The 10,941-nt window shown below is 46.4% G+C and overlaps 1 protein-coding gene across 3 annotated transcripts in view; it reads right to left on the bottom strand.

Moving 5' to 3' along the window:
* PHYHD1 (phytanoyl-CoA dioxygenase domain containing 1) overlaps window positions 1-3,768 on the bottom strand; it is a 6,192-nt gene extending 2,424 nt beyond the window's left edge. Inside the window, exons 1-8 of one of the 3 annotated variants that reach the window (XM_010720863.2) lie at window positions 3,661-3,768; window positions 2,757-2,915; window positions 2,380-2,455; window positions 2,225-2,272; window positions 850-905; window positions 611-673; window positions 510-531; window positions 69-197 (exon numbers count right to left, since the gene is read on the bottom strand). In XM_010720863.2, coding sequence (XP_010719165.1) covers window positions 69-197; window positions 510-531; window positions 611-673; window positions 850-905; window positions 2,225-2,272; window positions 2,380-2,455; window positions 2,757-2,915; window positions 3,661-3,693 — 586 coding nt within the window. In that variant the 5' untranslated portion in view covers window positions 3,694-3,768. Of the gene's footprint in view, window positions 1-68; window positions 198-509; window positions 532-610; window positions 674-849; window positions 906-2,224; window positions 2,273-2,379; window positions 2,456-2,756; window positions 2,916-3,038; window positions 3,227-3,660 lie in introns of those variants that run through there. The other 2 variants (XM_010720864.3, XM_010720865.3) reach the window with 2 other exon arrangements.
* Window positions 3,769-10,941: the final 7,173 nt, after the last annotated feature.

Here is a 10,941-nt window from a genome sequence, read left to right as displayed (position 1 = left end):
AAAAGAAAGAAAGAAAGAAAGAAAATATTGCTGTATTAAGCTCTGCTGGAGGAGTGGCCACAACTTACTGGTGTGGGAGCCGGGAATGAACCACAAGCAGCCATTCTCCTGCGTGGCATCCTCCAGTGCAATCCAGAAGCCCAGGACTTTTCCCAGGGGCTCCGTGTGCAGGAACGTGGCATCCTGGTGTGGTGTCACTGTGATGAAAAGCAGCAGGGTCAGGGTCTGAGTGTGCCTGGGGCCAGCACTGTGAGGTGGGGGCACACGCGGTGCTCCTCAGCCTGCCCTGACGCCATGGAATTGCCTGAGGCAGCAGAGACAACTAAAGGCCATCTCCCTGCAGTGCACACAGCAACATCAGCACTCACAGCCCCGTCCAGCTCTGATCTCAGGCAGCTGCAGGGACGGGGCACCACCACCTCTCTGGGCAGCCTGTGCCAGCTTTACCTGCTCACAATCCTTTCCTGAAGGACTACCTGTGCTGTAATACAGAGACACACAAAGCTCACCTTCCCCACCGATGCCGGGTTGCTGCAAGGGGAAGGGAGACATGTGAGGAGGAGTCGCACTGGCTTCACTCCTGCCGTGGCAGGGAGGCCCGCAGCCATACCTTGAAGATGTACATGCTCTGCACAACCACTGGTCTCTCAAGGCCTAGTTTTCTCCCCAGTTCCTGGAAAGAAACTTCCCAAAATTTACATTTGCTGCTTTCTGCATACGACAAAGCACTGTTTTCTATTGGTATTGTCCTTTTATGTTCAAAATCATTTTACTTAGGAGTCTAGAGTACTCAAGTTGACCACCCCATCATTTAGTTTTCTGTCAGACAGCTCTATTAGCTCAGCTTACCTGCACCTTGGAGGAGTGAGTGATCTGCTTAAAGACGGGATCATGAGCGTGCAAGGCTAAGGAGAAAGACAAGGCTCAGGGTGAAGGTTTCAGTAACAGAAGGGAACCCAGGGGCAGCAATGAGGTGCAAAGAGCACAGCCAAGCAGCCAGGAAATTTCCACCCCTCCCCCCCCCCCCAAGAGCAGAGCATTAGCATCACACCATTCCTGGAGATGTTCCAGAACCATGGAGATGTGGCATTACAAGATGTGGCCAGTGGGCATGGTGGGTGGGTTGGGCTTGGGGATCTGAGAGGGCTTTTCCAACCTTAAGACTGCCTGAGGTGACACAGCCCTTCTGAGTTAGTAGTCTTCTTTAGAAGACTGAAGAGTGAAAAAAGTGAGTGTGGTGATGAAGCATATTACACAAAATATACAAAAATGCGAAGCAAAAAGAGATACCTCTCCCCCTCTGCTGATCAGGCCCAGCAAGGGCTGCCACTGAACAAGGGATGAGGAGAGATCCCATTAAAAAGACTCATTATGGAGAATCAATCAGAGAGAAGGTGCTGAGGCAGCAGGGGACAGAATTGTTTTCACTTCCAAGAGGAAAAATCAGTGTAACAGAGCCCATCAGAGGCTGCTCTGCACAGGGGTGTTGAGAGAGCTCCATACTGCGTTTCCAAGCTCAGTGACGTTCAATCCGAACAAAGTTCAGGGGAATGAGCTGAATCCTGCCCTTATTTTCCACGTATTGTTTGAAGACAAAAGAGATTCAAACCCAAGTGGGGGGCTGGGAGAGAGGTAATAAGGCACAAACTGAAAGCAGAAGGAGATAAGAAAAGGTGCTGCAATGAGAAAGGAAGAAAACAGCTTAAATGTGCAGAGAGCAGGAGACAGTCTGAGCCATGTGCAGTGGGAGCAGTTCAGTGGGAGGTTGCTTAAGCAATCTCTGACCCCAAGAGGTCCGAGGGCTGAAGTCCAAACTTCTGCACGCCAGTAACTCAAGTGCTATGTGCAACCAAAGAGCCTCCTGGAAGCGTTCTTCGGGTTTTGTTTTGAAAAGTTTATAGCTAAGAACTTTGGCAGCAGAGAGTGAGGAGCAGCACAGAGAAAACTGCAGAGGCAGTGATGGAACGATGAGGGAAAAAAGTGAACTGATGAGCTGAAGCTGAGATTAATTTAATACAGGAGAGGCTGCAAAGGAAGGAGTTGCATGAGGTTTGTGGTATTTGGGGCACAGTAAGAAGCAGAACAGGGACAAAGCCACTTCTGCTCTCAGGAAGGTTTAGATTTAGGAGACTAAAGAGGGTGGGTCTGAAGAAGTCCCAGTGCCTAAAAACTGCCTCTCTTTTGCCCATCCCTCTCAAAAAATAAAAAGATCAGTTGAACGTACCATGGCCAATCTTACTGACAGATTTTTCCTTTGCAATTAGGAAGTTGCCTACAAGACAAAACCAGATTTTAACATGTTTAGCAAAGCAGGAATGGTTGCAGAGCTGGAATCTGGCCCTGCCTCCTCACGTTCCCTTGACTGGGTTTGGGGCTCACCTTTTTCATCCAGAACACCTTTCTCAAAAAAGAACCTGACCTTGTCTCCACTGGTGAGGAAATAATCTGAGCTGCCCTGTCAGAGAGAAGAGCCCAGTAAAGACAGCATCATCACGAACACACAGCCAAACCTTCAATCAGAGGTAACACTCACCTGCATCTTTTTCCCACCAAGCAGCAGCAGAAACAAAGTACAGTTAATAGAAATCATTCCTACAAATACTGAATGCATTCTTTCAACATTAAATCTCTTGGCACTCCCTAGGACTCCAGCCTGGCACACAGACTACCAACAAACACCAGCAGAAAGCTGGGAAGTCAGGGCCTTCCCCCTTCTATCCCAGGGCAGCATGAGACCAGCCCTGCCCTGCAGGTACCTGTGCCTGGAGCTGCTCCTCTTCTTTGGTGGAGAACTCAGTCCGGCAGTGTGGTGGCACCTCCATCCCATCTAGGATCCTCTGGATGCTGCTCCTCATGCTGTCACACTCCTCTGGGCTAAAGAAGTGCTCCAGGACAAGGAAACCGTCCTCATGGAACTGAAAGGGAGAATGGGGTGGCTGCCCTCCTCCTGGGGTATTTCTGACATGTTTCTCTTTCATCCACAAATGACAAAACTGAAGTGTTGTTCTTATATTTTTAAAGTTCAAAAGGGGCATTACCAAGAAAGATCAGTCCTTAAACTGGCTCAGATCCCATAGAATTAAGGGGAACACATTTCACCTCCCCACCCAGAAACCAGAGTAGATAGTATTGCTGAGTCTTCATGGTTTAAGGATATCTTAGCTACGTGACCAGAGCTTAAATTACATATACTGCTAAAACGAACAGAGCACTCATTTCCAGATTCCAAATAAGAAGGAGATGCTTTTACAAGCCAGAAGTAAAAAAATGATTTTCTCTAAGAGAAAAATCCCTGGGTGGCTCTCACGGTTGACTACACAATCCTCTATGAAATGAGGCGAACTCTGCTGGCACTGCTTCCCTATATAGAACAGCACGGGGATTATCCTCAGGGACAGATCTCAGCCTCGCAGTGACAGCTGAGCAGGAACCAGGAGGACACAGAAGAATTCCCAGAGGAGCTCTGCAGGGCATACAGCCCTCCGCAAGTTTGCACCCACAGCGGGATTTCCAGGCTCAGAACGAACGCAATGCACGGAGCTGAGTGGAATACAAAGTGTGTGCAAAGCAGATCTCTGCTGGACCCGAGCACTGGGTCAGCACGGAGCGCCCGTGCCTTGCAAATGGTGCAGGCACGTTCCTTGCCTGCTACTCCCTTACCTTCTGCATCTGCTGTTGGGTGACAAACGCCATCGCAGTCTCACCAGCCCGGCTGTGCACGGCTGTGCCACCTCAGCACGTGACCCTTGAGCAGCATGTGACAAATGCAAGCACAGAGCCAGCACAGCTGCCTCCTGCTCTGACCTCTCCATGGCTCCTGGCTCCCAGCGCTCAGTGATGGAGCTCTGTTCCAGCTCTCGGTGCTGCTGTACAGAAGCATTCTGCTCCGGTTTGTTCTTTGTGATCACAGTTTGCTGCTTAGCCCCAGGGAGAAATGGCTAGTTTAATAACCCAGATTAAAAACTGGTAAACGCAGTAGTAAATTAAAGAGGTAGAATAAGATTCAGGTAGGATGAAAAGATCAAGGGCCACTGAACAGAGAAACAAATGCAGAAGCAGTCAACTCAAACTCCTGCAGAGTTCCCTTTGCTCAGCCAGCAAACCCTGCCCCACCAGCAAGGAGCCCAACCACCAGGAGGTGACAAACACGAGACCAAGGGATGCTAAAGCTGAAGGGCTTCCACCAGCAATTCAGCCATATTCAGAGTCACCAGCTAGTGTCATTCACAGCTGCTGCTGGGAAGGAGGTTGTTTCCAAACACACTTGGCTAGCAACTGAAAATCCATCTGAAGTAGGTGGTGTTCAGGAAAAAGATACCTTATTCTGTAAGGGAATCCCATTCAAATTAACTCCCTCCCCCCAGGCCCCTTCTTTTCGGTGTTTTATTTTGAATGAAAAGAGAATTCAGGATTTTCACTAGAGAGCATCTCATTTTGAGCACAGAAACATAGAATCTTCCAGGTAGAAGAAGACCTCTCAGATCCCCAACCCCAACCCACCCCCTCCCCCATGCCCACTGACACATCCCTCAGTGCCACATCTCCACAGCTCTGGAGCACCCCCAGGGACGGTGACCCCACCATTCCCCAGGCAGCTGTGCCAGTGCAGCACCACTCCTTCCAAGAAGGAACGCTCCCTAACACCCAACTTGAACCTGCTCAGCACAACATGAGGCCATCACCTCTCGTCCTACATGGGAGCAGATATCTGTCTATCCATCTATCTCTCTCTCAAAAGAAAACCATCGGGCAGTTCTTCCCTCTTGTTTAAGGAGCCTCTCCAGGTGACGAAGCTGAGCTGTTCTGAAGAATGCTGTGTAATCAGTAGGAAAACAAAACAAAGACAAGGTAACAAAGCCAGCCTACTGCAGCTGCTGCCTGTAAGGCCGTGTCCCTTACTCAGGGGTAGCCCTGCTTGGGAAGCAGCAATCCAGACAAACACTATTTGCATGCATTCCCATTCCCTTCCCCTGTGTTACTGAGGTCATTCATACCACCACTTCTCATTTCCAGTAATCTTCTTCCCAGCAATTTAGCATGCCCTCTTCTCCACTCCCCATCTTACACACATGTGCTGACTTCAGAAGCCACTCGAGTTCACACACACAGCAGCAAACCACAGCTTCCCTGTTTGTGGATTGCATTGTAAAAAAGCACTCCCAAAAGCAAAGCATGGCATGGGGAGTGCCAGCAGGCAATCACACAAACAAGGGGCAACCACAGTGGCTACAGGAGCAGTTTGGCCGCAGGAGTCCCCTCAGCCCTTCCCCCTTCCAGGCACACTCCTATTTTGAGAGTCATTTCCAGCAAGAGGAAAACCAAACCACCACCCCACATAACGCCCCCAAAAAAGTGAATGAAGGACATAATCTTCATAAATATCTTCTCTTCCCGTAAGTTCAAACAAGGAAGCAGTAAGGGCTCAGACAAAACTGGGAAATTAGCCCTTTTCCATTCTTTCCCCCCCCCTTTCCAAGAGCTCTTGTGCAGACTATTCACACTTTCTCCTACTCCGGAGGAAAACTGTACTTGTGGCCAACCCCAGCACCATGGTACAGCACTGGAACACCGAGAGCCCTGCAGCAGACAAAGCCCCAGTGTTCCAACTGCCTTGCTGAGCAGCAGAGCTACCCACACTTCCTCTGCAGTGAGGTTCCCACTGATGCTGATCAGAGCCCCCGATTCCCCACAGCCAGCTCCAGCATCTCAGCATGCTCACCAGGAACAAGGAGCACAGGAACGAGGATAACATGTTTAAATTGTGTTAAACAGTCCATTAATATCTACTTAAAAAAGCATCAATACTCAAATATTTTTCCCAAGTTGAGTCCTTTCTTTGAAGTTACCAGAAGCCTCAGAAACAGAAGAATTTCCTATTGAGAGCACTCTCACTGTTATCCACAGTCTGACACAACAGTTACTTTCTTCGTGAGCTTTCTACATACTGGTTTTTGGTGTGGTCAGGCTAGAGAACTGTGTGTAATAAATCTAAATCATAGCTCCAGTAACACTAGGTCTTCACTCTATGCCTAAGAGAGCTACACAGAAAATTTGGAATTATCTGGATTGTGTTTTTCCCAGCAAAGACATCAGTTCTTTACCCCGAAGCTCCTTTCCATCACCATATTCCAGTTCCCTAGGAATCCAACAAGCACCACCAGTTCTTTGATGGCACCTTTCATTCTTCTCTTTTGCTCAGCTACTTAAGGAGCTGGTGACCCTTACCAGAAGGAAGCCCCAGTCCAAGAGAGCCTTAGATGACAGGAGGTGTCTTGTCCTCTCCTTTTTAGCTCAGCCCTTCCAAGCATTCCATTAAAAACGCAATGCCAATAAACTGTCGCACAGAGCAGCACCTTCCACCACCCCTGGCTCTGTGTCACTGAAGTAGATATAATGTCACTGTGGTCAAACAGCCTCAAAGAAAGCAAGGGAAGGCAGAACACAAGAGAAATACCTTTTCCTATAATAAATGAGCTGCACAGAAACTCAAACCATCTTTGAAAGTTACAGGCTGCTACCAGCAGCTGGCTGAAGGCACCATTCCTATGGCAACAGGCAGCATTCTCTACTGCCTTCAGTCCCCATCCTTCTCCTAGGGAAGGAGAGAGCAAGATGCACACTGAAAAGCCAGCTGAGTTTCTACAAGCAGACAATCAATGCTCCAACAGCCTGTATTTGGCAAGGTAAATTGTTTCAGCCATTTGTTGAAGCGATGGTAAAGTATAAGGCAGTCCAGGCCTCAGCAGAATCTCTGTACATCGACTTTGTTCTTATTCATAAAGATTCATAACCCACACGTGCTGAAGTGATGAGTAAAGCAGCAATCCTACACAACAGCAGCAATCATTAACATCTGTCTTCTGGGAAGTGAGGCGGTCAGAGGCGAAGCGCCTTCACACACAGCCAAATTAAAGAAAGCAGACATAAAAGGAAAACGCAAATTAAAAAGTTAAACTTTTATTCTGTTAAAGTGTCCAGTCTTACACATCTCTCAGAGAAAACAATAGCAGCCTTCGGTGCTTATGGTGGAGGTGCTGCTGCCCGAGCAACCCCGCATACAGAGCGAATGTCAGAAATGTTACACCAAGCACAGGTCCTGCGTGCCAAACCACAACCCTGCGAGTGCATCTATAGAACGCAGTGAGCCACGTCTAAGCTGTGAGTAGTGCCTTACTTAAATGGATGCATCTGGCAGCTGCAGATGACTCAGGCCCGTTAGCCCCCTTCTCATTAAGTTCAGCCTGGAAAAATTCTCCCCATTGTTCAATGAACTTCCTTTAAAGGAGAGATAGGAAAGAATGGAAGGGTATTTCCAGACATTCCAAATTAAGCCTTTGTGTGAATGCACGCAGAGTTCACCTTAGTTTTTGGGGTCCAACAGTTCAAGCGTAGTTACTTTTGAGAAGGGATTTCAGATGAGATTTCTGGAGGATTTCACACTACCAAAAACATTTTAACATTAATCGAACACTGCAGCTGGAGGGATGGAAAGGGTCTGACAAATGACAATACTCTCGTCCAGTTCTGCTTCAAGCACTGTTACAATGCAGATGGGACAGGAAAACATTTTGGCACATTTTTATTAAGACTACAGAATCCACTGTGTGGCCAAACAGCAGTAAAAAAATAAATCATTTTTAAATGCAATAAAAGGAAAAAAATCCGAACAAAATCTAAACGATAGTTTTCCCATTTAGCATTCACACAGCCTTATTGAGGGTAACATTTCAGAGCAGATGACTTATAGTACAACACTGGTCTTCAGTGAGAAAAGTCACACCAACATTTAAGAAATCTCCCCATGCTCTCCACAAGAGAAGAACCAGAGGGAACAGCTGGCTTCAGGCAAAGAGAACTGCACATGCACTAGAAGGAACGATGCCTCAGTGGAGAGTTTACCTTAATGTGTCTCTAGAGAAGGCACAGTTAGCAAGGAAAAACTATTCCTCCCCCGAAGGACTGAAAATAAATTGAGAAACCAAATCATGGAAGTCCCTTTCTAAAGTGATACAAGGTAAGGAAGGGAAATGACGTCACAGCTGTTAAATGGCATCCTAGGGTGCATTAAAGAGAGCGTGGCCAGCAGGACAAGAGAGATCTTCCCCCTCTACTCTGCCCTAGTGAGGCCTCACCTGGAGCACTGTATCCAGTTCTGGCCTCCCTGGTACAAAAAAGACAGGGATCTCCTGGAAAGAGTCCAGCAGAGGGCCACAAAGATGATAGAGGGCCTGGAGCACCTTTCAAGTGAAAGGCTGAGCGAGCTGGGCCTGTTCAGTCTTGAGAGAAGACAACTCAGAGGGGATCTGATCAATATCTATAACTATCTAAGGTGTGGGGGCAAAGGGACGAGGACAGACTCCTTCTAGCTGTGCGTGGCAATAGGACAAGAGGAAATGGCCACAAACTGAAGTATGGGAAGTTCCACACAAATGTGTGCAAGAACTCCTTCACAGTGAGGGTAACAGAGCACTGGATGCCCAGGGAGGTTGTGGAGTCTCCCTTCTCTGGAGACATTCAAGACCCACCTGAGTGCCTACCTGTGCAACCTGGTCCTGGGAGCCTGCTTTGCAGGGGGTGGATTAGTTGGTCTCTAGAGGTCCCTTCCAGCCCCTACAGTCCTGTGATTCTGTGAAATCAATAACAGTTTTTCCCCATATGTATCATCTCCTGCAAAGGATGTGTCATTGTTCTGAAATTCCTATAATCATGTTAGAAAAAGAAGAGGACTTCAGTGTGGTTCAGCAACAGAAAGCCACTTAATACTATTTATGGTAATGACACCAAGCATTTGCTTTAATTAAAATGAAATTAGCTAAGTGGAGTGTAGAAATGGTAATAAGAGAAATAAAAAATGAGGTAGGACATTCAAGAAGTGACAGTTAATACCAAAGAACAGCACATCACGACAGATACCTGTAACAGCTTGCATTGGGCTTACGTTTCACCATTCAGACATGGAGTGAATCAATTCCACTGCTGAGTTAACTAGGGACCAAAACGAAGTCAGAAAAGAACTCAGAAGAAAAACTTCATCTAACATTCCAGTGCATAGTTTCAGAGATACAACAAATTTTAACACGGTCAATAGGTTTGGTACCACCCACCTTACAGGTGGTTCAGGATAATCCATTGTAACTCACTACTTTTTGGGGCAGTTGAGAGTGAAAGGTAGAATTCTGTTTTACTAACCTCCATTCCTAGCATGGGGTGAGCATGCTCAAAATCAACAGGGGGTCCAAGGATTCATTCAGCTCAGCAGTGCTATTAAGGAAACTGTTTTAATTCAAGTTGTGATTTTATGATTTAGCAGCTAATAAATCTGTTTTGCTACCAACTAGAGTGCTTTGAAAAGACAGGTCAGGACAACAAGACACTTGACCTGCTGATTGTCTGCATAAGGTGAGCTTTTCTTCCTGAACATACAGATTTATGTCAGAAAAAGCAAAGCTTCAGTTTGACAGAGATTGAAAGAAACATTATAATATACACTGACTGAACACTTACAAATGAGGAAGGATTGTTGATGTAAGCTCGTCCCTCAGACTGGGCAATCCAGGCAGGTATGGGAAGTTGAGTGAATCACCCTGCTGTGAGGTGAGCTTTACAGGAAGTCCGAGCTGTAAACGTGTTCAGGACCTCACATTTCAGACCCTACCCTTTAAGTTTTAAAGCTTCCTCCATTTCATCATACGAAACTGATACTATGAGATCACTATCTCTTTCATGGAAGACCAAGAAGCACATGTCAGGAGCAGGTAAATATTGCTGTCTTCCAGAATATATATGGCAATATATTTTTGTGCCACCTGTGTTTCTGGTACAAGAAGACTACTTAGCTTTCTGAGTGACAGCTTTGAGATATCTCAAGCTCTAACAGCCAAACTGAGCTTTGAATATTGAAAAAGGAGCAAAAAGCTAGTGTTTCCATGCACGATCAGTACTGGCCTGTCTTAAAATTGCCTTGTAGAGCTCAGGCATAGGACAGTTTCTACTCAGCAAGCAGCAGAAGTATAGCTGTCATTTGATAAGAAGTTAGAGGCTCACTTCTAGCAGAATAGCCTATTATCCACTTCTCCTATGGATTCGGCACTGAGATACAAAGCAGAGCTCAGGAAATGGGCAAGCTTCTAGAAGCACTACAGCATAAAAGCAGGAGCTGCTTATAGAAACTTCTGGCCTAGCTGCACAAAGCTTAGTTTGTATAAGTGACATCATACCTTGAATCAAGAGTTAAAGCATTCATCTACAATGACCTAGACACACAGGAGAAAACTGTTCCTGTAAGCTAGGTTAAAATCCTACGAGGTACATTGCCCTTCAGCCCTGTCTAGCCTAAAACACATATGTTGTAAACAGATTACCCAGTGGCCTTGAATACAACACAGACTTCAAGTCTCTCAACTCAATTGCCATTGCTCTCCAGCACAATCTTTTGGCACAGAGTAAGGAAGAAAACCTTTGCCATCCAAACAGCCCCTACAGCCACCATGAGAAAGTGCCTGGAAAACAGTACTGCTGTAGCTAAGCCTAAAGCCATTCCTGCCTTACCCAAGCAGCACTAAGTCTACCTTACAATTCCTGTCCCACCAATTCAAAATGCCTGTGTGCATGAATCCAATCCAAAATGCATCAGCACCAACACTCCTGAGCACCAGTGCTTGCTCTGATGCAGTGCATTTTGGAATAATGTTTCCCATCAATTTGGCAGTGGCTCCAACTCTAACATAATTTGATCAGTAACGCTGTTAGAAACAGTGCCCTGCCTTCCAGATAAAGAAAATTATATTCTTCTTCTGGACTGTTTAAAGCTTAACAGTGAACCAAGGGAGGCAGAAATTTACATCTTCCTTAAAAGCAGTTTTATAAACAGATTTCCTAGATTTTAATACAGCTTTATTTAAGCATCTGAACATCAATAAATCCAGAGCCCAGTTAACATTG

The sequence above is a fragment of the Meleagris gallopavo genome, chromosome 19, assembly GCF_000146605.3.
Source record: "Meleagris gallopavo isolate NT-WF06-2002-E0010 breed Aviagen turkey brand Nicholas breeding stock chromosome 19, Turkey_5.1, whole genome shotgun sequence".
Taxonomy (NCBI): Eukaryota; Metazoa; Chordata; class Aves; order Galliformes; family Phasianidae; genus Meleagris; species Meleagris gallopavo.
The sequence above is the reverse complement of the archived record's forward strand: the minus strand, read 5'-3'. Positions and strand labels throughout refer to the sequence as shown.